The 27,698-nt window shown below is 31.7% G+C and overlaps 3 protein-coding genes across 4 annotated transcripts; all 3 read right to left on the bottom strand.

The window, feature by feature from the left end:
- Positions 1–583: 583 nt before the first annotated feature.
- On the bottom strand, positions 584–7,419 carry LOC126701770 (protein TRIGALACTOSYLDIACYLGLYCEROL 2, chloroplastic). 2 transcript variants are annotated; one of them, XM_050400127.1, is made up of 6 exons: positions 7,252–7,419; positions 5,414–6,100; positions 4,933–5,262; positions 3,020–3,135; positions 1,126–1,216; positions 584–1,020 (listed from the first exon to the last, which is right to left on the bottom strand). In XM_050400127.1, the coding sequence occupies exons 2-6, from the start codon at positions 5,927–5,929 to the stop codon at positions 928–930; spliced, it is 1,146 nt and encodes a 381-aa protein (XP_050256084.1). In that variant the 5' UTR covers positions 5,930–6,100; positions 7,252–7,419; the 3' UTR covers positions 584–927. The 2 variants fall into 2 exon arrangements, 1 of the variants encoding a protein (XP_050256084.1); XR_007647482.1 differs by having other exon boundaries at positions 890–1,020; positions 1,126–1,233.
- A 3,954-nt stretch (positions 7,420–11,373) lies between these two features.
- On the bottom strand, positions 11,374–14,939 carry LOC126702614 (60S ribosomal protein L38). The gene is made up of 3 exons (XM_050401368.1): positions 14,822–14,939; positions 13,605–13,788; positions 11,374–11,627 (listed from the first exon to the last, which is right to left on the bottom strand). Exons 1-3 carry the CDS (start codon positions 14,822–14,824, stop codon positions 11,605–11,607), a joined length of 210 nt encoding a protein of 69 aa, XP_050257325.1. The 5' UTR covers positions 14,825–14,939; the 3' UTR covers positions 11,374–11,604.
- A 6,905-nt stretch (positions 14,940–21,844) lies between these two features.
- On the bottom strand, positions 21,845–23,736 carry LOC126702714 (protein SHORT-ROOT-like). The gene has a single exon (XM_050401532.1). It carries the CDS (start codon positions 23,598–23,600, stop codon positions 22,296–22,298), a length of 1,305 nt encoding a protein of 434 aa, XP_050257489.1. The 5' UTR covers positions 23,601–23,736; the 3' UTR covers positions 21,845–22,295.
- Positions 23,737–27,698: the final 3,962 nt, after the last annotated feature.

Genomic DNA, 27,698 nt, shown 5'->3' with positions numbered 1-27,698 from the left:
TGAAAAAGTGTGTCAAAATGTGTGTAAATGTATTTAAAATGTGAAATCGTTGTTTGAACTTGGTGACCAAACAGGCCCGTAGTGCAAATCAGTGAAGTGAGCTGCTATGTGTGGACCATAAGATAAAGGTGGGGTAAATATCTGGGTTAAGCCATACACCTTGAAGAAATTATCAGAGGTCGGATATAATTCGCAGTGGACCAGGTATGCCGACTGAAATTTAATATTTTGTATAACATAGCTTACACACACCCAAAAAATAGTTTGGCTTGTGATGTATACATCAACAAAGATATTAAAAAATAATAATAAAGATCACAAACAGTCACCGAAAGATATTAGGAAAAGGGGGCAACCCACACAAAAATATTTAGCCAGTTAATGAGTTTATAAAAAACATGTAGAATAGGATCCATACATTTTTAGAGTGCACTAGTAAGTCAGTCACATGATAAACTTCCAAAAGCTTTCAACATGGAGAAATGGACAATTACATACTGCCAAACATGGTTCTGGCTGAACATTTCTGATAAGTGCCATGGAGTTCTTTGTATTTTATTAAGCTAAAAGAACTGAACCGATGGAAACAAATGGATCAGCCAAGATACACTTAGGTGTCCAATTTTCGACTTGAAATTAATGTTTTCTATAGTAACAAACATAATCTCCACTGAAAATCATTAACATTTTCACTTCTAACAGGGGAAAGGATAAACAGTCCACAAAACTCGTATTGACATTTCCACTCTGACAAAAGAATGGAACAATGTAGTATAGCGTTGGATGCTTTTGTGCTACCCAAAAACAAAAAAAACTTAAGGAGCAACACTACAGTTTCTCCCCACCGATAAATGGAGGATAGCATTTTTTTTAATCAGCAAATTTGCCACTGTAAGCTACCGTCCTATTTCCACCTTTTCTTTGTCTTCACAATAGCCTGCTAAGGGACTTGATAAGCAATTTTAAATTCTGTCTTGTAGCCTCATCACCCGTGAATCCCAAAATATCAGAGCTTATATTCTACAATGGTGAAAAAATAAATTAAAAAAAAAAACCAAATTTGCACAAGAAATTACTTTGTAACTTCTGCAATTAGTAAGCAAGCAACTGCAAAAAGGATCTCACCTCAATGTTCTTCAAGGTAAAAATCAGGGTGTAAATGGACTTTTGAATCACCTCAGTGTTCTCAGGGGTCATAATTGATGAATGCACCCTTCTGCAGAAAAATATACACTAAACCAAAGTAAGCCAGTAACTGAGAGAGACAGAGAGATCAACATCTTATGAACAGTCCTAGTTTCATAACAGGTCATGCACAGAAATCACATTCCAGTATTCTTAAATAAGAACTTGAACAAGCTTAAGAGTGAAATATGAACAAAGTCATTCCTCTCTCTCTATCTCACCTCCTCCCCCCCCCAAAAAAAAAAAAACCCCCACGGATAATTTCACCCTCCAAGCCTATTTATAGGGGTTAGAGATGCCATTTAGTCTAAAGACTACTGAAATTTGATCAAGGTCATTCTAAAATACATTGAGATCAGATACCCAGATCGCACACTTTAAGGTAAAATTACTGGACAAGCAACCAGCAGTTCAAAAGAATCTATGTCATCACATGTATAACCCAGGTGTTATGTTGGTATCCTAGACTAACAGTGTAAAGGTGCGAAGGGTAGTGTAGTGGTGGCAATGGTGGTGGAACAGGTCAAGATGGTTTAATGGAAATTATGACAAACGTGAATCAGGATGGTGGAATGGAATGATTGTCAACAATATTTTCCTAGGGAAACATAAAGAGTACAGATCCAAAATCAAGGATTGCAATTTTCAGGTTTCACAAGTTATCTAATCCAACCCAACCCAAAAGGATTCAGTTTCTAAAACCATGTTTATTCTCAAAGTCAAATCCATACTAAAGTAATAGTTGCATCCTAGGTCTTATTTCTCTCCTATGAAACATGGTTAAATTTTTTATTTTATATAAATACACACACACACACATCCACTTGGTGGGTTTTGAACCTACGACCTTGATTTGCCTATTATGATGGGTATAGGGTTTTGATAGGAAAGATAAAGAACTTGATTTGGGGTTCTTAGGAAGAAGGAAAAAAGAGAAATATATAGTGTTTAGTGGCTATATGAACAATATCATTAACTGTACCACAAGAAAGAGAAAAACAAAAGAGAACAAATTCATCTTGAATATACTTTTAATTCAATGGCACTCCACTCGTATATATCTTGAATATACAAGTTTGCGAAGTAATAACAAATTATTCTTCCATGGCAGCATCATTGTTAGACCTACATGAAATGCAGCTCAACTTAATCCTATAACTAGCTCAAAAGCAAGCCAAGCACGAGCTGCTAAATTATGTCTGATAGTCAAGCATGAGAAGAGAGGCTTTGGCACGTTTAGCTCATGGAGAGGTTTGGAGCTTCTTGATTTTCTTATGTCTAAGTTGAGGTAAGGCAAGCTTGCCTTGAGAAATTCTTGGTTTTCTGGTGGTCATCATTTTCAAATTATTGCCCAACAATACCATGGGCTAGTACAAAAACAAGCCCCAAAAAAGTCATCATTTTGAGACTCAAGCTTGGCTTACTTAGGAATGGCATTGTCTCATTTTCTCAACCTAACCTTGGATTAATAATTTTATACATAAAAGTATCACAATTCAGGACTTGTCATGACATGCCTCATCATATTGAACCAAGAAGGTGATGAAGGTGTCAAAGCTAACAATGAGACTTAAACCAAGGTCTGGATTTCACAGACGTTACCAAGGTCTCACTCAACCAAGACTAGTAATTTAAAAAAATCTCCCCCCCCCCCCCCCCTCTCTCTCTCTCTCTCTCTCTCTCTCTGTGGTGGCATTTTTATTTTTTTTAAGAGGGGGGAAGGGGGGATGTAGAGGGGGCCTTACTGTTAGTTTCCATCTTCTAAAATATATCCACATGATAAAAGACCCTGCAGCCAAAAAAATAAAGACTAAAGGAGGTTGCAATAACTCACCTCAAATCCTCAGACGCTTGTGTAAGACTTCTGGTTAGATTCTCAACTTCCTTTAGCAGACCACTGTCACGAACCTCAGCCAGCAAAGGTTGAATATCATCAGCCATGGCTTTGATCTGAGACATCACTACAACAAATAAAATAGTTCTGCATTAAAATACATAAAATACTGAGAACAACTGTCAATATGAAATTCTGAACCATTTACATAGGACACAAGCACATAAACTCACACAATGCTTCTTTTTGGACAAGTAAACATACACACAAAATACAGTGCTGTACATTACTAACTTGCCTCTGACCCTTGATGCCTTTTTAAAACTTGTATTTATCAGATATAAAAAGTCATTGCTAGAATGCAGTGTGCCCTCACAAGAAATGATGTGGTCCTGCTACGACTTAATGACAAGGAGGCACTTGCAACAGATGTGGAGAAGATAAAACTTAGTTTGGGAGGACCAGATAACCTAAACTGAAAGCAAGTCTAAAGTAAACTTGCCTTCATAGGGGTGGTATGCTGTGACCAATAACTTCAACTGACATATTTTTCCAATTCAGAACTTCAAAAAGGAACATGACATACACCATCTAATTGTTTTCAATCCAGCTGCTCAATCAAAGTATAAAGCAACATACTAGATGACTTTTGAACATAAAAATGGATTTTTTTTTTTTTTTTACTAGATGAATTTTGAAGATTAAATTCAAATCCTTTTATTCCCACAAATCAACAGCTACATTCTCCTAATCCTAAATTTTGAGAAATGAGAAGTTTCCACTTACAAAACAGATTGGTGTCCACCAACATCATGTAACGCTCAATACTAAAGAAGCAATTCCTCCCAGCTGATTTCCTTTAAAACAAGATGCAACTCACACTCTAAAAAATGCTAATCTCACAGCATTTTTTTCACAAAGGCTTCACAATTTCACCAATGATTCGAATTTTATTTTGAACATGTTCTTTTAAGGTTGAAACTGAAAAATAAAATAAAATAAAATACATTGGTGAATGCCAAAGATTGTATGAACTATGAAGTTACTCACCAGGACACACTCACACAAACTGAATATTAAATTGAAGCAAAATATCCAGACGAATTCAGGTTTTGTTAACACACATGAAATTGTCATTGGCTTACATATATAATAAAAATATAGTTCTAATTCTGTTAGTTTAATGCTCAATTCTAACTTAGCAAACATTCAAAGAATTTTTTTAAGTTTATGTACCTACTTATCAAAAATTTAGAAAGTTCATGTTCCAACTTGAATTGACATCCATATACACTTGATACATTCATAACCTCAGTAATATTACTGCTTGGACGCGTCAATGAGCTACTTCTTTAATTTTGCAAGAACTTCCCTCATTTGTACAAATCCAAGGAGAGGCCCAATTTCTCTCTCTCTCTCTCTCTCTCTCTCTCTCTCTCTATATATATATATATATATATATATGTTGGATGCCAAATGGCTAAAGCCAATGTCCCTAAGTTCTCTCTATTAAATTTTTTACAATCACATTATACTCCTATAATCCTTTGCCCTCCAGCATATCTTAATTAACAAACTTGTATCAGTGATGTTTCCAAGGTTGCACAGCCATAGATCACTCACTAAAAATGGGAAATAATTGTGCTTTAAGTAATTACATGAACTCTTTAAAGAAGTAGCTCATTTGGTGCACATAAACAATATGAATAATAAACAGCTTGGTGCACATAAGTGATAAAAAACTTAGATAGTGAGGCCCAGTTTTGGTTAGTTATTACCAAACCACTTAGTTTAAGTATACTTTTCCTCCTTCCTACTCTCAGATAGCCTATGGTTATTCACTTCAACAATTTATTCAAGAGAATAGACTCATCATAAATTGAGGATAAAATAATAAGAAAGGCACATCACACCTTTGTAAGCAGTGGCTTTGCCTCTTCAACAACTAGAGATACTCGTTCAGCCAGCGAATAAGTTTTGGCAATACCAATTTCCTCTACCTCCCGTCCAAGACGAGTAAATATCCCAACCAAAGCATCCAGACTTACTCCTTGATATCCCTTCAGCTTCTGCCTATCGCATAAGATAAGACCCTCTTTAACACATTCTTTGTCAAGAGGCCCTGCTGAAGGTGTTGGTATTGGATCTCGAGGTGTAATATCAATCATGGTTTCCATGAGAAGACCAGACTGGTTTACTTCAACCAGGGAATTCCGAGGTATGATTATTTTATCATCTTCAACCTACAAACAGGTGAAAAAATTAAGTAGTATCCACACCAAATAAAATCCTGATCACATCAACTTCAAAAACAACAAGTCCAGAATTTGATTGTAAGATGGAAACATAAGTAAAATCACATATCCATAATGAAAAAATGGCAGTCAAACACACCTCAACCTCTGCTTCAATACTCTTCAGGGAAGGATTAACGCGTATGACATTGCCAACAGTCACCCCTCTAATCCTCACGGGTGTTCCTGTGGAAATACCACAAGCCTGGGAAAATTCAAAGAAAGTATTGTACTTCCTGAATTTAGACCGGATTTGGAATGCCCTCAACCAAGCCAAACTGAGCGCAAAAATAACCGCGCCAGATACTAGAAACAACCCCACCCCACCTTCCCAAATGCTCCCACGTCCAAAACCAAAATCACTCAATGGCCGTAATGTTTGCCTCCAAATGTTCCTAGGAACATCCAAAACAACTGCAAGCGGATTCCTTTTTGTTGAAGAGGATGGCTGGCTATGTCCTGCATCAGCAGACATGGCAATTACTCTGGTGAGTTTCTTGCATGGTCTTGATGGAAGACAAGGCAAGCAATTTGAAGAACTAGGTGGGAGGGTAGTCAATGATGAAGATAGCACTGTTGGGCATGTTGAGACCTGAACAAAAGATTTACCAACCATCTTATTCAGAGTCCTAATCACCAATACTGAGATTGCAGAAAATTTCTCCGCACTATTTGTTCTCAATGCCAACTTCTTGAGCCAATTCTAACAATCTAAAAAGGGGTTTCTTATGAATCTTAAACTGCTGAAACTTCTACAGAGCCAGTTCGATGGACTGCAAAACAAACCCTAGAAACAAAGGGGGGGAAAAGATTCATCAGGAATAGTTGTCATAAGCCTAACAATGGAACAAAAATTCAGTCAATTATAATAGGCATACACTGATAGAAAAAATCATTCATGCACAATTTGGTTAACAAAAACATGTAAAACAAGTTAAAATAAATATCGAAAGTAAGTTTTTATGTAAGTTGTTTTCAGTTAAATCAAAAGATTAAAAATTAAAAGATAAAAGCTAATTCGTAATTTTTGCATAGAAAAGGGAAAGTAATTAGATTCCAATGTTCTTGTTTTTGTTTTGAAACTGAAGGTAAATAAATAAGTAAAATTACGAAACATCAAGTTAGTAAAGAAATAGCATTAAGATCAGTTGCACAGAGGTAAGGTAATGTCCTAACCAACCACAATCTATTACTTAAAACATTGTTTTCCCTCAACCGTTCCTACATTTTTCTTAGCAACCAAACAGAGCATTGGACTCCCCCCATTTTCCCAAAATTTTCATCTAAATCAAACAGTGCTTACATTACATATCTTCAAACCACTTGTTTTAATCAAATTCAATGATAATCCAGAGTTGCAAATTATTAAGTAAATAAATAAATCATCTCGACATTACCAAATAACTAAAATCACACAATTCCCACAAAATCTACTAGATTCAAAACCTAAATAACCCTTCGTTTGAATACTGAAAATTTTCAGGAAATGTGAAAAGACAACTAAAAAAACACACTCATCTGAACTACAGTACTACACTTAGTTTGTACTAACATAGTTGAAAAGAAAAAAGAAAAAAATTGAGCTTTCTGTTTTGCCATTTAATTTCTCTAATCTTACAACATAATGAACAAATATTTGTTTGGAATTCATCAGAACAAAAGATAAATCAAGACCCACTTGAGGAATTCACTCACAATAATGAAGATATATAATATGTCCCAAATGGATACAGTATGCAGGCTCAAAATCAAGACCCAGTTTCAACTAAAAATGAAACAAACCCAAGTACAAGAAACAAAATCTTTTGAGTGTCTCAAATTTTTGCAAGCAACAAATCCCAATCCCAACAAAGACAAAAACCCATTAAAATCAATATAAGTCTTGAAATAGGAAACCATTCTCAAAATGGGGACATGGGTTTTTGTTTTTTTTTTTACCTTTGAGCTAGGGTTCGAGGAGTCTGAGGATTTTTTATTCCAGTGTCATTTGCATTTTCTTCTCGCAGATGCAGATAGGGACAAAGCAAAACGAGGTTTTTGATGATTTTATTTACTAGAGGAAACATAAACGTGCAAAAATGGTATAGTATCGTTTTCTAAAAAAAAAAAAGGTAAAGAATTTAGAGTTGGGTCATTTTGAAGGTTTTGAGGAGGTGTATTGGTAATTTTCTTAGGAAAGGTTAGTGGGAAATGGGACCCGCATTTTTTTTATTCAACCCTCGTGGGTTTTTTAGTTTGGTGACTCGGGTCTGGTTCAAACCATTATCATTTCATGATGAGTTTTCTCTCAACATTTTCCTTATCCATAGTCGACACAAACCTTCAAAGCTAAACTCACAAAAAAAAATTCATTTTTCATCCTTAAATTATTAAAAAAAATTTATTTATATCCTTAAAATTTGCTAAAATTTTATATTTCATCTCTAAACTATTAAATAAATTTTTATTTTTTCATCCTTATTTTTGTCTCTAAAATATTGAATTTTTTTTTTTTACAAAGTTTAGGGATTAAAAAATAATTTTTTAAAGTTTAGGAACGAAAAACAAATTTTTGATAAAATTTAGGGACCAAAATAGTATTTTACTCAAAAATCAAACAAACAATGGGAAAAGCAAGAGATTTAAGGCCAAAATCAAAACAGAAAATTTGGGAAAATGAAATAGAAGAGAGAGAGAGAAAGAGAGGGGATGACATCCACTTCGTTGATGGCAGTGCTATGCGTATAGCTTAGGCCATGGCTGGGCTTATGCGAGAAGAGAGAGAATCCAATGGAGGTAGAGTCTCAGAGCAGTGGAGGTTTGGTGTAGAGAGATGGAGAGCCATGGGAAGCACTGAAGCAGGAAGTTTTGAAAGGAGAGAAGGCAAAGAAGAAGAGAGATCAATGGAGAGGAGAGACTGTAAAATAATAAATAAATAAAACTTTTACCCTCACAAATTTAGAATGTTGTTATAGTGAATGCCAAAAATTTTGAGATTTGAGAGATATAGGTGGGTTATGTGTGTGTGTGTGTGGTGTGTCAAATGCTAAATCTATCTGATGTCAATGTTCTAAGATAAAATCATAAAAGTGGATAACCTTGAGACTCACATTTTTTTTCACATTTCTTTGGCATGAATTTCACATTTTTCTTTTCCTTAGCCACATTGTTTTGTCTTACTTCTAGCTAAGAAAAGGAAAAATAAAATAAAATAAAATCATTTGTGTGCTAGGTTTTTATATTAAAATATCCATATTGTAGTACTATTTGATTGATTGATTGAAGGGCTTTCCTTGATATTATCATATTTCAACAATTGGGCATTAATTCCAAAATTTTTAAATATTGATTATAGACCATCAACTTATTAGTTGAGATTTGTCATATGTGTTGTAATAAATATCGTAACGTGTATCTTAACTCTTCAAATATATATTAATCAAATACAATTACCTATATTTTAACCAAGAAAATTTTGTGAATAAAAATTAAAAATAGAAACCAAGGTAATCCTCTCTCAAATCCTAATTCTTGACCTCATTACACAAAATTGAATGTCCTTCTTTCTCCTCTTTTAATTTATTCTAGGAAAAAAGCTTTTGATGAAATGCAAGGTATGAAATGTAGCTTCCATTCACCTTGGTTTAACAATTAGCACATTAAAAGCCCAACGTATCAAAAGTAATTATTTATGATACAAAAAGTTCAAATGATGCCAAATTATAAACATGATTTAGGATGGCGATTCAACACGGCCTCCACCTATATCAAAATAGATAGTGTTTATTCTTTCTTTTTCTTTTTTCTTTTTTTGGTGAAAAAATTGATCCTTAATCCTCCTCATAAAAAAGAGTAAGCAATGTTCTTAAATTACAAAGCTCTAGACAAATTGTGCTTATTCAAAATGAAATGCTTAAGGTGCATATAAGTAGTAATGAAGATGAGTTTAAAATGCTCTCAAATTGAAAATAATAAAATGACATATACAAGGAATGCAATTAGGGATAAATTGCCTGTAGAAAGATGTTGGGAAAGGATTAAGGTTCTTTTTTTATTATTTTTTTATTTTTATGAGGATTATGGTTTATTAGTCTGATTACAAGTATGAAGTCATTATTAGTTGACTATCAAGGAATCATATGTTTTATAAGTGCTTATTTGTTATGCAAATTGGTAGCGAGGATGCTAAATTGGCCTAGGTGATCAACCACCTAAGGGTGCAGGGTAAGGGCATACCATGATAATCAACTCTTAAAATAACATTCATACTACAAATTTCTCTACAAAATAATGCATCCAAACCTTTATTAGCTTTTTTTACTGAATATAATCCCATTTCAGCAAGCTTTTTCCCCCAATAGCAATTTAAACAATATACAAATAAACGAACTTTGGTTGAATAACTCATTATACCAAAATTTTGCCAGAACTCGCACCATATAGTGGCGATATCTGCCACTGAAGAGAGAAATAAGCAGAACATTTTACTACTTTATCATAAGCTACAATCTCAGAGTAATTTGTTCAAAAAAAAAAAATCCTAGAAAATTCTCTGCCTGAATTGTAATACTACTTGTACCAGAATCCGGATCCTTTAAGATTATATAATTAAGATTGAATAGAGTATTGTCACATCTTACAAACTATTAAAATAACTAATATTATTTTACAAATATTATATCCAACTAGCATGTAATTCCATGTAAACACATGGATGCATTTAAAATTAAACAAAATCTGTATTATAAAAATATAAATAATTAGTCAAGTTATTATTTTTTTTTAAAAAAAACATGTAAAACATATTCATGTATACGTATAGATACATTTAAAATTAAACACGATTTTTATCATAAAATATAGATAATTAGTCAAATTATTTTTTAAAAGTAAATATAATTAGTTACATATTATAATTCTTACCTAAATTTGATACTACTTATGATCATTTTTTTTCTTCTAATTTTTAATAAGATAGAACGCGTGGTGATTCTTATTTTATTTATTTTTTGAGAAACATGTGGTGATTTTTATTGAGTATATGTAATTGTTTTTTTTTTTTTTTTTTAATTTTATAGTTCATTAATATTAGATTCTTAGTACTTTGCATCCATTAACTCACTTGACACAAGAATTAAAATACTTAAATAGACACATGATAAATACTTAAGTGGATAATTATGGTGCAGTCTCCACATAAATTTAGACACGTGCAAAATTGGATTATAATTTCAAATTCTAATTCAACTTGCTCTATGTTTTACCTATTAATATATATATATATATATATAGATGACTTATAAATTTGAATTTTTTTTAGTTATATGATTATGTTTTTTATGATTTATTAAATTGGATTTCTCATTTCTACACTAAATTAACTAATGTGACACAAATTTAAAAATTTAGATTAAATTTAAATTAGATTAGATACATGACTCAATATTAAACTCTAATTGAAATTCAATTTTTACACTAAATTAACTTACTTGGTACAAAATTCTAAAATTTAGATTAGATGAGACACGAGACGCAAAATTAAACTCTAATTGAATTTCAATTTGAAATTTAATTGAAGTTTCTCTCTGTTTTACTTATTATATATAAAAATTAGTATGTTTTTTTTTTTTTTTTTTTTTTTTTAAATTTAGTTAACATTCTAAAAATACTTCAACTAATCACATGCCAATTTATAATTAATTTATATTATTTATAAAGTCATGCTAATGACCTTTAGGAATGTTTTGACATCACTTTTTAACAATCTATTTTAAGAATGTTTTAACATCACTTTTATAGGAAATGAAAAAAACTGTCAAAATATTAATTGTTTTTTTTTTTTCCTTTTCCCATAAAAACTTTATTTAATTAGATTCAAGCAAGTGCTCGTTAGCATTTCCCTTATTTAAATTGGTATCTTGATGAGATTTTACTTATTTAAGATCTAATTAACCATGCTTAAAGCCTTAAAGGGATTTCTTGAACTCTGACCATGAAAAATAATTAGAAAGTTGGTATTAAAGGCTCTACAGAAGAATCAACTGGCCAGAGGATAGAATGCAACCATCGAAGCTAAAGACATAACAAACATGTAAAATGAACTATTAAATAGAAACTGGAATAATACAAAAATTAAGTTTAATCCAGAACCAACTAATGGCAAGAGCCAAAGTACACCTAGCAATTAAGTAAATATTAAGCTCAAATTTGTTGTTATAACGACGTATTTCAATCAAACAGCATAAGACAAAACTAAATCTTGGTCTCATCTCCCTAGTAAACATTTGACATGCTTGGGTCCATGGTCCACATTCACAGGTCTTGCACACTCAAACCTGCAAACATGAAATGTATGAATAAATTAATAGATCCACACACCACAAATTAACAGAGTCAACAAGCGTTCTCTCACACCAAGGGTGAAGATAGAAAATTGGATACATAAAAGCCAACACTCCAACTTACCAACCAGAGAACATTAAAATCAAGTTTAAATGCATAAAGAATTCTTCTATATTTGTTATAGAAACATGATCAGAATTATAATAAAACAAAATTAACACACACAGTAATAGACATGCAATTATATAGCCCAAATACTAAAACCTTGCCTTTTAGCTGAATTAAAATCAATTGGTGAAATCATATGTATAGTTTCAAGACAACACAGCCTAGGAGGACACAATTAACCTTTCTCCTTTCATTTGGAAGGTTTTGCATTTGACCATGAGGAAAAGCTTTAGAAGGGGGAAGGCTACCCTGTGAATTTAAGAAGGCTTACACACAAGAAATTCACTACCTCATTCAGTGTAAGCAAGGCTTCATCACTTGACCCAAAAACATACACTATGTCATGACCCAAATGTCAACAGGGTATAGGCCCATGAGTAATGATAACTAGGAACCTGTAAAAACTTTAGATTCCACAAATCGAAGAAATCCCTTGTCTTGCACTTGAAACATCTTGGATCATCTTTCCACTTCTACAAAAATACCCTTTTGTAGCTAGAATATTCCAAATATATTCTTAACAAACATTTTGGGCTTAAATAATAATTAACAAGACAAGGGGTCTAGCTTGAATTTATGGACATCAAAATGCCATTTACAGCTACCTTTGGCGTTTGAGTTGTAAGAACAAGCGTATAATATGTGGTAAAATACCAAAATCACACAAGCACCACTCCTACCATTTCACTAACTTCGTATGGCACATGCTATAGAAGAAATTGTAAATTTGAATATTTGAAATATATTTGATTTATACTACTCATATATCTTGCAAAGATACTTGTGTTAGAATAGATGACCAAAAAGCCCACATGAAATTTTTCCTTCCTTGTCACCAACAAATCGGCACATAGTAAGTCATGAGGCATGGACTTAACTTACTCTCAAAATTTGATAAAGATAATTGAATAACATTTGATGCATACTGATGTATCTTGCCAAGATTTTTGCATTTTATTCACAAATGACTAATAAGTAACAGGTTAATTTATATATAACAACTTCTCGATGTGTGACAAAAACATTATAGTTAATGTTCTGGCACAATTAAGACACTACATAAATTACGAATTTTTGTTTTATATATAAATATATGATTGTGGTAAGACTGCCTGTAAATTGGTAAGGCAAGCTTGGCAATATAAAAAGCTGTGATTTTTTAAAAAAATGTAATTTTTTGGGGGGTTGTAAAGAGGTGATGATGTGGGTAACATTGAGCTGGTAAAAAAAAATCAAGTAAGAAAATGGTAACACCTAATACAACAAAATAACTAAAACAAACAAAATTTAAACAAAAAAAAAAAAGGATCAGCTACATGGCAATCCATAACAAATTGTGATATTATGAATGACCATGTAAACAAAACATATTAAAATGGTTTGGTAATTGCTATATCATCTTTAATTGGCTCCATAATTTGAAAGTAGAATGGAATTGAATATAAGGCCTACTTTATTAATCTTAAGTAAAGGAACCATCTGACTATAATACTCTAAAAAGAACAAGGCCTTGTCTAATTTATTATGTAATTACTATCAGTTATTATTTTTTTAAATGTAAATTTGAAGATAATTTTCTTTTATCTCCTATTTTCAAGAGACATAAAGTCACATTCAATGCAATGACATCTTAACTAGTTAAAAGAAAAAAAAATGAATGAATGAAAATTTTCTTATTACACTACAAATCCATATAGACTGGAAACAATTACCCAAATGCGTTTGTAGTTTATTCATCATTAACAAAGATTCAATATAAAGACAATATATGTGATTCCTAAAGATAATTTTGCATCACTAACCTGGAGGAAGAGACTGCTTCAACTTGTCAGCCTTCTCAGAGTCGAAGACACACAATGTGTACAGATACTTGGAGCAACGGACCTTGAACTTAACCACATCTTTGCTCCTCTTGATTTTCACAGAGCGTGCATCTTTCCTTCTGGCAGTGAGAAGGAAGTCCTTAATCTCATGGATTTGCTTCGGCTGTAAACCATAATCCCAAATAGAACTTTGCATTAGAAGACAATAAATAAAAGCACAAATGGCATACAATATCAGTGAATAAGTTGGCATCTCAACCACAGAAACCAAACATTAATAACATTAACACAAACCAAGGTAACGAGTAAAACAAAAATAACATAGCTAAGTCAGCATACTAGGTGATATGTCAACCACAGCAAATGACAATATTTGAAAACTTAAACTAGAACCTATCAAAACAATGCAAGACACCATACAATGCAACCGAAAAAATATATCTATATCTAGCACAGGATCTTTTTTGTCACAGAAACAAGTTATAAGAGGATAATATGGATGACAGTTTAATCCATAATCAACATGACCCATATCAAGCCTAGATCACTTTTCTCTCAGAAACCACGATTCATGCTCTGCATGTGCATTTTCATTATTTTGCTACTTTTTTTTTCTCAATTTCTACACAAACTATTTGAATTTCCAATAAATAAAAACCCTATACTTTTCTCTCAGCAACCACATTTCATGCTCAACGTGCATTTTCATAACTTTACTACTTTTTTCTCAATTCTACACAATACCATAAATATTAACCCCAACTATTTGAATTTCCAATAAATAAAACCCTATACCTTAAACCCTAAACCCAACTATTTGATATCCCATTACAACTAAATCATCAAATAAGAGAACAAATTCCAATTAATAAAGCCTTATACCTTAAACCCAGAAAACCCAACTATTTGAATTTCCATTACAACCAAACCATAAAACAAAATAAACCCAGAAAACCCAACTCTCATTTCAACTAAATCCTTCCACATAAACCAAAACCCAGAATAAAAATACACTAAAAACCCATTTTCATACACTAAAAACAAAGATCTAAAAACCCATTTTCATCATCAAATGAAAAAAAAAAAAAAAATCACAAACGTACAGATGTAACTACATGTATATACATATAAACATACTCAAAAAGTACCAGAAAACTGAACAAAAAAAATGAGCAAGAGACAGAGATCCAAAATACCATTTTGCTTTCGGGGATTTGAGGGCCTCTTTGGTGAAGTTTGGCAAGCTCCGAACCCTAGCTAAGTTTTTTGATCTTTGAATATAAATATATAGGTCACTCATAAACCCTAGTTTTAAAGTGTATTGACTGTTTTAGCCCTATGGATTTGTTTATATTACGCTCTGCACCGTGGAGCTATGGGCTTGGGTTTACTTGGTTTAGGCCTAATAGAGTAATTGTCTTGGACTGGGTTTGTGTTTAACTGAGTATCAACACTCCATGGCCCTTTCTCAAAAAAAAAAAAAAAAAAAACTCCATGGCCCATTTTATAATTTTTTTAAAAACACTCCATGGCCCAAGTACTTTTAATGGGTTGGTTTCTTAGGCTTGTTGGGTCAACACAGATATACCAAAGCCCATGAGATAATGGACTTGAATAATAATGTTGAATATCGAAAAAGAAATCTTATTTATTTTGTACTTTCCGCTCCATGAAAAAATGGGCCACAGAAAACTAGCTATTATTTATAAATAATAAATTAATATGGTTACATATTTTTAAGGACAAAATTTGCTTATAAATTAACATTGTTACATATTTTGTAAATTTAACTATTAGATTACAAGTTCTTTAAGCTCTTAATGTGCATATTAAATTTTGTTCAAATGAGATATTATTTATTTCGTGATCCATAAATTTATTTCTTATGCATAATTTAAGACTACAAAAATTTGAAATAAAAATATTTGATTGCTAACATAACTATTAATTTTTTATTTTCTGAAAATTTTGCAAATATAGATAACATAATAAGAAAATACAATTTAGCGGTGGATTTGTCAAAATTTACATTTAATAAAAAAAATATAAGGCGAGTTTGTTGGCAAACTTTGTTTTTGTTTTTGTTTTTTGGGGAAAAAATAATAGTAGAATTTTAGTTTTAAATGATAATATATTTTGTTGTTGTTTTTTTTGTTTTGTTTTTTTTTTTTTTTTTTTTTTTTATGATTTTAAAGAAAGATTCTTCCACATAAAAAAAATCTTCAATTTATTACATAATGATTAAAATTCATTCATATATTCTTTTAATCACATGACATACTTAATATTGGTATATAAATTATTTAAATGACTTAATAAGTCATGTGATTAAAATATGTGTGTCATCTTCTAAATCAACACGTATAAGTTAGAGGAATTTGGAGATAAAATTTATCCTTTCATTCAACAATTTTTTCATTAAATATTTTCAAAACACCTTTTATCTATAACTAAATTTTTAAATAAACGAACTAAAACTTTTATAAATAGTACGTTGGTTAGAGAGGTTGATCTATAGATTCCCATCTATACCCAATCCCAACAAGAATAGAAGCAAGTCGCTTCCGACTTGGCTTGTAGTCGTAGTCTTTTAGTTTATGTGGTGGTTGGCCTTCCTGCATGCACGCGCCCGCCAAAATGCCTCCTTGATTTTGGACGATATTTATTTGTTTGAATAAAAATTTTAATTATTCTTTTGTTTTCTCATCCTTCTTTGTCCAAACTGCACTCCCTCATCTAGTTTTTCTTCTCTCAGGAAAATATGAAATATCTTAGTTTTTCTAAAAGTATAAAATATAAAATTATTATTATTTTTCATAAATTTCATGTATGCATGTACCATAAACTGGTTTATAACCATACTCGAACCTATGATGACAACAAAAGAAAGCTGACTTCTAAAAATATCTTTTAATTAACATTTCATTTGTTTCAAAATCAAGGTGTGCATGGGTTAGATTAGAGAGTTCTTTTAAACCATTATGATCTTGTTAGGTTGAGAAATTTTTAATTCAATCTAACACATCACATGTGTAGAAACTAACCCAAACCACATGAGTCAGGCTAGCAACTTTTACTGAAATTCATATTGGGTAAAAAATTGGGATATATTCAAGCACTTTTTAAATAAATTATTATAATTCACATAATATGCCTAAATTATATTTTAAATTTCTAAATTCATCAAAACTAATTCTCAAAATTTCATAACAAATCAAAACTAAAAATATTATAATAAAGGTGATATAATAAATTTATATGCATCAAGTCAGGCTCGATGAGTTGGAATAAAATCAACCCAAACTCAACCTAATCCCTGAGGTTCAAAATAAAATTTTAACCTCACTTAACTCATGAATAACCTACTTGAGGCATTTGAGTTGGGTTGGGTTGAGCTAGGTTAGTTTTGTCCGGTTGGTGGGTTAGATACATAGCCCTAATTTCAATGGAAAATATTTTATGTTTTTTCTTGTGTTTGGTGTGCCAAAAGATCTTGTTTAACTAAAAATCTCTTCCAAAGGCAATAGAATATAACTCCAAAGAGGATGAAAGTGTTTTCCAATTTTGAGAAGCATGGAATATATATTTTCCATTATTCCTTTGTTTCCTTGCCCTTGTTATTTCTTTGCACCACCATTGATAATGTCATCACTCCTACTATCACTTTGCCATTGCCATTGCCACCACCATCACCACAATTGTCGCCATCACCATTATCGTTGTTGCTATCACTGCCAACAATACTGCTACTATTACATAATTTGAAAATCTAACCATTAGATTGCAAGTTTGTATATGTTAAATTTTGTTCAAATTGGATATTATTTAATACATGATTCATAAACTTATTTTTTATACATAATTTAAAACTACAAAATTTTGAAATATATATATTTAATTGCTAATATAGCTATTGATTTTTTATCTTCTAAAATTTTCGCAAGCATGGATGACATAATAAGAAAATGCAATTTAATGGTGGATTTGCCAAAATTCACATCCAATAAAAAAAAAATTTTATATATATATATATATATATAGTTTGTTGGAAAACTTGTTTTTGTTTTTTTTTTTTTTGGAGAAAAAAAATAATAGTAGAATTCTACTTTTAAATGATAATAGATTTTTTTTTTTTTTTTTGGAATCATTTTAAAGAAAGATTCTTCCACATAAAAAAATCTTCAATTTATTACATAATGATTAAATTCATTTATATATTCTTTTAATCACATGAAATACTTAACATTTATATATAAATTATTTAAATGACTTAATAAGTCATGTAATTAAAATACATGTGTATCATCTTCTAAATCAACATGTATAAGTTAGATTAATTTGGAGACAAATTTTAACCTTTCATTCATCAATGTTTTCATCAAATATTTTCAAAACACCTATATTTATAAATAAATTTTTAGTCAGAGAGGTTGGCGAACTACTATGATCGATAGATTCCCCATCTATATCCAATCCTAATGAGAATAGAAGTGAGTCGCTTCCGACTTGGCTTGTAGTTGTAGTCTTTTAGCTTATGTGGTGGTTGGCCTTTCTACCTGTACACGCCCGTGAGAATGCCACCTTGGTTTTGGGCGATATTTATTTGTTTGAATAAAAATTCTAATTATTCCCTTGTTTTCTCCCCCTTCTTTGCCCAAACTGCACTCCTCCATCTAGTTTTTCTTTTCTCAAGACAATATGAAATATCTTAGTTTTTATAATAATATACAATAAAAAAATAATTTTTTTTTCACAAATTTCATGTATGCATGTACCATAAACTGGTTTACAACCATATTCGAACCTATGATGACTAAAAAAGAAAGTTGACTCCCAAAAACATCTTTCAATTAACATTTCCTTTCTTTCAAAATCAAGCTATGCATGGGTTAGATTAGAGAGTTCTTTCAAATTATGATCTTGTTAGGTTGAGAAATTTTTAATTCAATCCAACACATCACATGTGTAGAAACTAACCCAACCCACATGAGTCAAACTAGCCAGTTTTACTTAAATTCATACCCGGTAAAAACTTGGGAATTATTTAATCATTTTTTTTGAAATAAATTATTATAATTCACGTAATGTGCCTAAATTATATTTCAAATTTCTAAATTCATCAAAATTAATTCTCAAAACTTCATAACAAATCAAACTAAAAATATTATAATAAAGGTAATAAAATAAACTTGTATGCATCAAGTCAGGCCCAATGAGTTGGAAAAAAATCAACCCGAACTCAAGCTAATCCCCAAAGTTCAAAATAAACTTTCAACAGAACCTAACTCATGAATAACCTACCTGAGGCATTTGGGTTGGGTTGGGTTGGGTTGATTTGAGGTAGGTTAGTTTTGTCCGGTTGGATGCATAGCCCTAATTTCAATGGAAATTATTGTGTTTTTTCTTGTGTTTGATGTGCCAAAAGATCTTGTTTAACTAAAAATCTCTTCCAAAGGTAATAGTATATAACTCCAAAGAGGATGAAAGTGTTTTCCAATTTTGAGAAGAATGGAATATATATTTTCCATTATTCCTTTGTTTCCTTACCCTTGTTATTTCTTTGCGCCACCATTGATAATGTCATCACTCCCACCGTTACTATTGTCATTGCCACCATTGTCACCACAATTGTCGCCATCACCATTGTCGTTGATGCTGTCGCTACCAACAACACCGCCATCATCACCATGTATTATCACTATCTCATTTCTAAATGAATAATAATTTCGATTTCATTTTGTTAAATTTTATACTTAAAACCATGAAATTTGATTATTTATATAAAATAACTTTAATTTGTTAAGTTTTAATTCATCAAATTAATCTTGACATGGTTATTATTAAATAAATTTATTCACCTGATATTTATATATGAAAAATATTACTTAAATTTATTGCCTTAAACCCCAAATCATACTGAGTGGCCTAGTTAAGGGCCAACAATTCCCACATTTCTCCACTCCCTATTTGTAAAAACAAAAACCTGTCTTCTCACATTTACAAAAACCGTTACGCCATTTTGGGGACTTAACTTTTTATAAAGTTACAGATTTTTTTTACAAGCTTATCTGCTTTGAAAAGAAACATTGGCCGACCTTTCTCAAAAGATTAGTACTAGACATTGTATATAGTCTTGAAAAAAAAAAAGGTGGAAAGAGAAAAATAATTGTAAAGTAAGATGAAAAAATGTTCTCTAATAAGTGTCCTTATGTGTGCACATACGTGTGCACAAGCATGGCACAAGGGAAATGTGGTGAGAGAGAGAAAGAGAGAAAAAGAGGGAGAGAGAGAGAGAGAGAGAGAGTTCCACCATTTCCTCCCAAGAAGATATGATAAACAAGTAACACTAAAGAGAACTGATAGTACCAAGTCTTATCTAAAACTAGAAAAGTTGGTTTCCACTATATAATGTTGGCTTAAAGCCAGTACATGAGTCTGGTAATTAAAAGGCAAATATGCTATTCAAATCACTGGACAGCAGAGCAAACATGGGATTCAGTGGTTGGCTTCTGCTTGCCACCAAGGTTTGTTTTGGGACCCCCCCCTCTTATTCCTTTATGTCAATTTATTTGTATACTTCCACACCACAAAGGCTCTCTATAGTCTACACCCTTTAAAAACTTTTCCAATGGTGATTCTTCTTCTTATTTTTTTTATAGAGAATTTCATGAGGCAGTTTGTTTCTCTCTTATGGCCGGAAAGATGAAAAAAAAAGAAAAAAAGATAATGACTGATTGCTCTCAAATTGCCAAAGGCATTGAAATTTGTCAAAGTGGGGTCTTGAAAATTGGAAAACTTTAGATGCAATTCTAACCTTCAACTATTCTGGTCTGAAGAGGCTGCTCCTGAAATGATTTAGGTGGAATGATACAAATACATGATTCTACAAAAGATATCCTGTCACTCGAGATTCAAAATGAAAAGAAAGGATATTGTGTGTATGCTATTGTTTAACAAAATTTTCTTTTTAGTATTTTAATTTATTTACTTATGTATAACTTTTTAAAATTTCACTTTTTTAAGTTATAAATATATTTAAATCAATTTTTAACAAATAAGTTTTTAGTAAGGATATGAATTAACTCCAATGTACTAGAGCCGACATGATATGAACATGTGTCCGCATCATGTCGACTCTTGTGCACTTGAAGCTAGCTAACCCTTACTCTTTTGAAAAGGCTCCATGACGCACATGTGTATCAGCCTTAGGTCAACATGTAAATTATAGCCTATGTTTTAGAAATATAAGCCTATGTTTTCTAGTCTCCCTTGAACACCTCATCCCATCTTGCTTACCTTTGGAGAAACACTATAGGGCACTTCATAGGAACACTATATGTGTAAACTCTCTACAAAGTCTACTACATATTAGGGCACTTCATATGACAATGCCACCTTTTTCATTTGATTTTTTTTTTTTTTTAAATAAAATGTAACCTGTGGTTCCTGGGCGAATGCATGGGAGTGATGATGTTCTGTGATATGCATAACATGACAATCAACTTTCTGTACCGCTTTGTAAAAGAGCTCTTGCAGTACTTTCTGTACGTTTAGCATTTTTTTTTCTGAAAAGGAGAGGTCCCAAACTTGATTCAAAATATTTCTAAAGCTTAATTATCATTCAAATTTAATTATCAATGATTAGTTTAGCTTTTGTTTACTGATTTCATCCAAATTGTTTTTTATTTTTTGGTTGTCAGTCATGAATTTTCACTTTTATTTCTGATATTACATCTACTTTCCTAATTACTAGTTCTAGATATGCATAATACCATTTCATACCAGTAAGATTAATTCAACATTACTGTTGAGTAAACCACATTAGTAATCCACAGAATAGTTGTTATAGATTTGCAAGCCACCCTAATTTTTAATAAAATTAAACACAACCAGATAGCCAGCCAGATAGGCAACTATTTATATTCTGGTCTCAATATTTGGGGTCTATATCAACAGATATGAATTAGTAGGCTTAAAAAGTGAAATATGTCGGCAACATTTTAATAGAAAACCTAGTTTCAACCCTATTAGCTTATTTGCTAATTTTTTATTTGTTGAAAGTATGTAAAAGTACAGATGTATCTGAAAAAAGAATTAAACAAAACGCATTAATCACTTGTATATATATACTAAAATTGCAGTAGACAAACTCTCCCAAACTACTCATGAGTCATAAGTCATGACACATATCTACCCACACCTTTGCAAACTGAAAAATGTAATATAAATAAAATCGATCTGTATTACACTTCAAACACTTACACAATGCACACACACATACATAGGCGTTTATATGTGTGTAATATTCCTTATACATAAATCCACTTACGGATGAGAGGGAAGGAAATAAGCAAGCAATCCAAACGGGAAGTACAATGCCATTGGATAAATTATAAAGCGAGGTACAAGTGCAAACACCTTCAAACAAGAGCAATGAAATAAAAAGAAAAAGAAGCAACACAAACTCCCAAGCATAAAGCTGAAGAAAAGTTGGACATAAATATAAGACTACAAATGTGCATGAATAATAAGAAGATAGAAAATAAAAAGATAAGATTAGCTAGCTTGAAACTCCATATAATGTTCATGGCTTCCGATAACTTGTGCATTAATCCCATGCTAAACTTGAGTGTATAGGCTAGCAATGGTCCTTATTATACCATATATCAATTATGGTTTCCATGCTGAAGCCCAAAGTACTGGTTCTTCCTTCCATGTCAAGTAAATTCCTGAGTCATCATGATCTCCTTGTGGTAGCACAAGTGCCCAACCAGCTTTGTACCTCTTTAGCAATGCCTTGACATCATCCACAACATCATCACTAAACCCAACTGGTGAAAATGCCTCCTTGAGCCTCTCAGACCATTGGCTCCCTCTCTCCCTTCTCTCACAATCTTCTTCACTACTTTTTTCATCATCACAAGCCAAAACCCTAACTATGCTCCTTGAGCAATCCCTCTCCAACATTAATCTCTCATTACTTGTTGGGACAAAGCTCTCCTCTAGCATCTCAAAGTACAATGTATAGAACCTAAGGCACTCTTCAAAGCACTTCACAAAGTCATCTCTTGAGCTTGATAAGTCTGCTTCTTCCTCAACAATGGTCACAACTCGAGGCCTAAGCGATTGGAACATTTGAATCACAGCTCCTCTTTCCTCTACTTCCACTCTTCTCAAGGCCCCAATACAATTCACCACAGTAGCTTCATCCTCTTGAACACCTAGTACTTCTTTTGTGAGCTCTGCCAAATGATTTAGCCCCATTATAGCATTAAACTCAAAGGGTACTCCCATTAATCTTGCAAACTTTTCCATTCTCTGACCTACTTCCTTCATGACTGACTTGACTGTACTAGTTGTCACCACAACAGTAAGCTTTAAATGAGGGGTGTCATCATTTCTTGTAGCCAAAGCTTCTAGCAAAGTAGGCCATTGGGTGCAAAGGGTATTGCTTATATCAATTATGTGAAGTTTGGTCTCACCCTCTAAAGCTTCCAAAATAGCACCATTTGAAGCTACATGACCAAAAGTCATCCATGGACTTACCTCTTGGAACTTTAGTATCAATTTCCTAGCTGAATCAAAGGAGTGGCTCTTTTCAGCCACTGAAGTTAGTGTTTTGTAGCATCTTTGGCCGGACTCCGTGGCCTTACAAAATAGAGCTTGTAAGAAATAAGATGCTAATTTCTGATCACAATCTCCATAAGGTGAAGCAAGCTCATTCAACATCCATAGAAGTTGATGGATTTTGCTAGAGTCCTTCTCGGATATAGCTTGTGCACACTCCTTGAGAAGTCTTGAGGCCCATTTACCTGATGCACTAGGCAGCACACCAGAGTCAGATGATCGGCTTGTCGATGTGTGGCTATGTTGAGGCTGATTGTTGCTATGCATATCTATTGCTGCCTGACCATTGCTCTGCTGGGTGGACTGGAAGAAGGGTGATTCTTCCGGAGTGAAAAGAGTTATGTCCATGTGGGTTATGGAGCCCCTTTGACTCTAAGCCACATTTGCAAAGCTCAATTTCATTTTAGGCTCAGAAATGGCCAAGTACAACACTGTAATATAGAAAGCAATATATAATAGTTGAGGTCGTTTTCGTTCTAGTTTATTTATAGCTTTGTATCACTATTAAATAAAATATTTTTAAAGGCTTATAATTATTTAAGACAAGGTACACTTGTGAACAAAAGCGAATTGTTTTCTATATATGCTTGAAAGAATACAAAGATTGCAACCACCTGTGAACTGTAGGTATGGCTCTAAATTAACATAGTGAGGGTAAAATTCAAAACTGTTACTCCACAAAGTTAAAAGAAATAGGTCAATTAAGTTACTACAACGGTACAACCCCATCTCCCTCTAAATCCTTAAGAATATGTCTATCCACAATTTTAGTTGCCACGGGCCAGGTTAGGGACAACAATCTAAAAACCGTTCTAAGGAAGAAAGGGATTAGGGACAACAATTCATTGAAATGGAAAGAGCCAATTTCACAATTATAAGTCCTAACTTTATCATTTGGATCTAATAGTTTATATAGTATTATATCATTTATAATTTTAAATGACATAATATTGAACACTTAGGTTTACAATATTTAATCTAGATGATAAAATAGATTCATTATTTTATTTCAAATGAAGATGGTCTTTTATTTTTTATTTATTTTTATCATGTCAAAATAAAGCTTAAAGAATAATCACATGATTGTAGCATCTAGATTGACATTGCCTGCACCCAACAATAGATTTTGATGCAGGAGGTTTGGAAAAGAATAAATAATTTATTCTCTTAAATAAAATATGTGCATGGAAATGGAATCCCCATTATTTAAATAGCTACTCCGTCAAGCTAAAGGAAAAATAACAAACGACATATTTGTTTTTAGTTAAATCAAACAAAGAGATGATGATAAAGGCTACAGTACTTGAAAAAGACAGACTCTTGGGGCTTAGTATGCTCAGATTCTACCTCAATTTTGTCAACTTTTTACTATTACTACCGTTACTACAAAAAAAAATCTATCTTACTAAAATTTTTGTGCCTTCACTTATTATTTTTATCATTGTCTTTTGTATATGTATAAATTGTTGACAATGACGATGGATTACCATCACTGCATAGTAGAAGAAATGACCACCAATAATAGCAATAATAATAATATCATGGTACCTCTTTAGAGTATATGTTACCTAGTAACATCAAAAAAAGATTAATTATATAATATATATAGAAATGCTACTGTAGCTATATTTATCTAGTTCCACCACTATCATTAAGTTTTTTTTTTTTTTTTTTTGATGGGACTATCATTAAGTTATTGATGCTGTCTATAGTTACTTGTCACCTAGTAGTACTAGTCAAAGTGACAACATGTTTAGTAACCGCACTCGAAGAAGAGTCTACTATAAAGCCTCCATTTGATAAAGAAATTAGAGAATTGATGACGAAATGATTTATCATGCACTAATCACTTTCCCATATGAAATAAGATTTCAGTATGAAAAGTATCTTGCTAGTTTATTTTGGATAATTTAATGTGTATCAAGAAATGGGAAATCCACGGAAAGTTACAATTTCCACCGCGTAACAGTACTACACCTACACGTCTGTGATACATTAACATTTTTGCTTTAATCTATGGTACTTTTTTTTCAGTTTAATAATGATAAACATTGGAATCTTTTTTCCTCTAATGGCAAAAGTACATGTCTGTTTGCCTCCACTTTATTTGTTTAGCTTTTATTTTTTAAATACAGTTTTTTTTTAAAAAAAATTTCTTATTTTTCAAAATACAAGTATATTTTAACATATTTTCAATAATAAAAAAACACTTAGCAAAGATTTAAATAAATTAATGTGAAAAGCACATGTAGTAAAAAAAAAAAAAAAAAAAAAGGCATCCTAGGTTTTATAAGTACAATAGAATAAATTTCTCTTAGCATAATTTCATATTTTTCAGAGTATAACCATCCCAATTGGCAAAGGTGGAGTAAAGGATTCAATCCTTTCCACAAGACCAAGAGAATCCTAAAAAGTAAGAGAAAAAGGATAAATAACAGTATAACACTTTCCTTTTGGTTGATAATGACAATCAAACACAAGCTGCAATATAAAAGATGATTAATTTATTTTTATTATTATCTTATTTTCTAAATATAGTTAATCTACAGAATATGCTTGGCATCACTTTCTAATCCTATATTGAACAACATTAAAGAAGAAAATAAAAACATTTTAAACGAAGTCATCTTCGTATAGAAATCATAGGAGAAAGCAAAGTCCCTCGAACACCCTTTAAAGTCTTCATCTATGCCAAAACATTGGGTCCAATTTAAGAGTTTTTGCAAACTTTCATGTTTTGACGGCTAAATAAATTAACATTTATAGGTAAAATATCTATTCAATTAAGCTTCTATTAATATAAAGAAATGGTTTAGAAGGTGAATAAACCAAATTATAATGGTATCTAAATGAATGTTATTCCTTACCAATGATTAAAAAAGACGACAAGGTAGAGAAGTTCTTCATTTTTTTAAACAGCCAATCATTGGAGAAAATGTCTTTGCCTCAGCATCATCTTTTCCTTGATTATTATTAGAGTTGTGTTAACGGGCACCTTAGTGCCCATTAAGAGCAACTTTTGACCTTTTTTTTTTTTTACAATTTTTTGTTTTTCTTTGCAATTATATGTCATATTTTTTAGTGTGGGGTCAACTTTGTAGAGAAAAAAATATATTAAAATAACCAAAATGACTAGTTTTATGTCATTTTCATTAATTTTTTTAATTTTTTTTATTAAATACAACCTTAACAAGTACATAGGGGTGCTTGTTAACATTATTATTATTATTTGTTATTTGTAAAAGATGGTCTCTTTTAGGCGATTCCATTCATGGTGGTCCATGTTATTGCAGCCTTCCTCGTCTCATCATTTTTTTTTTCATAGAAAAATAGGCTCACAGGGTAAATCTAACGTGTGATACTCGAGCACGGCAACTACCTTACAAATTTTTTTTTTGAGAAAGACCTTACAAACTTTTGAGTTTCTTTTACCAAAAAAAGAACTTTTTCGTTTCAATTTCATCAAGATTAAGGCTGAAGCTGGACCAGCAGTCATGTAAATCAAATGGATGGACCACAGATCGATCTGATATAGCTGAGATAAACAAATTTATCAGGTATATTTGGACGACAAGGATGGAAAAGTAATAGTAGAGAGTTGATAAACACATTGGCTTTTTCAAGTATTTGAATGTTTAAACTCGGCTCGACATTAAAAGTAAAATGTTCAAATTCCACATGAATTTGATTCAAGCCGATGCTTGAGCTTGAACTTGTCAAAAAAATCCAAAACCTTGAGTCTAGCTTAGCTTGACTTGATTCATTAATTCAACCGAACTTGAGCTCAAATTCAAGTTCAATATCAAGTTCATGGATCAAATACAAGTAAATTACCAAGTCATTTTAAGTATACTGTCAAGCTAATTTGATTTGGATAAGTAATTCAAACTCCTACTAATTAAAATTTTAATAAGATATGAGTTCATTTTCAAGCTCATACAAAACTTATTAGTTATTTCCAAGTATATAAATGAGTTTCTTAGACTATTTTAATCAATCCCTATTGTTCACGGGTTTGTTCATGAACAATTTGTTTTGTTTGGGCTTGGCTCGTTTGCTAAACAATCCTAAAACTAAGGCTCAAACTTAGTTTATTTATAAACAAACAAACATAAAAAAAACTTCATATCGAGTTAAGCCCAAGCTATTTATAAATAGCTTGGTTTATTTATAACCTTAAGCATAAGTATATTTTTTCAACTATTTTGACATTTCTTTTAATATTTACCCCTATTGATTGCATTTTCGGTTTAGCTTATTTTTATTCTAGGGAAAAAAAAAAGTACAATTTTTTAAAACATACATTTTTTGAAGCATGATTATATTTTTGTCCATCTTATTTTTTAATTAAAAATAAGCTAATAAAAATAAATCATACAACATGAATATTTAGCGTGTGTCTAGCTAGTTAGCACTTAGCACCATGGGAGAAGTGCTTTAAGAGTG

Source organism: Quercus robur, chromosome 10, assembly GCF_932294415.1.
Source record: "Quercus robur chromosome 10, dhQueRobu3.1, whole genome shotgun sequence".
In the NCBI taxonomy this organism is placed as follows: Eukaryota; Viridiplantae; Streptophyta; class Magnoliopsida; order Fagales; family Fagaceae; genus Quercus; species Quercus robur.
The sequence above is the reverse complement of the archived record's forward strand: the minus strand, read 5'-3'. Positions and strand labels throughout refer to the sequence as shown.

Bases quoted from the DNA above. Each gene is read 5' to 3' on its own strand.
- LOC126701770 (XM_050400127.1), bottom strand. From the start codon at position 5,929: ATGGTTGGTAAATCTTTTGTTCAGGTCTCAACATGCCCAACAGTGCTA. The intron at 3,136-4,932 runs GTGTGATGTGCC...GTGATGTCTCAG, and splicing joins CAAAGCCACTGCTTACAAAG to ATCAAAGCCATGGCTGATGA. The intron at 1,217-3,019 runs GTGAGTTATTGC...ATTTTTCTGCAG, and splicing joins CAAGCGTCTGAGGATTTGAG to AAGGGTGCATTCATCAATTA.
- LOC126702614 (XM_050401368.1), bottom strand. The intron at 11,628-13,604 runs GTTAGTGATGCA...TCATGTTTGCAG, and splicing joins GAAGCAGTCTCTTCCTCCAG to GTTTGAGTGTGCAAGACCTG.
- LOC126702714 (XM_050401532.1), bottom strand. From the start codon at position 23,600: ATGGACATAACTCTTTTCACTCCGGAAGAATCACCCTTCTTCCAGTCC.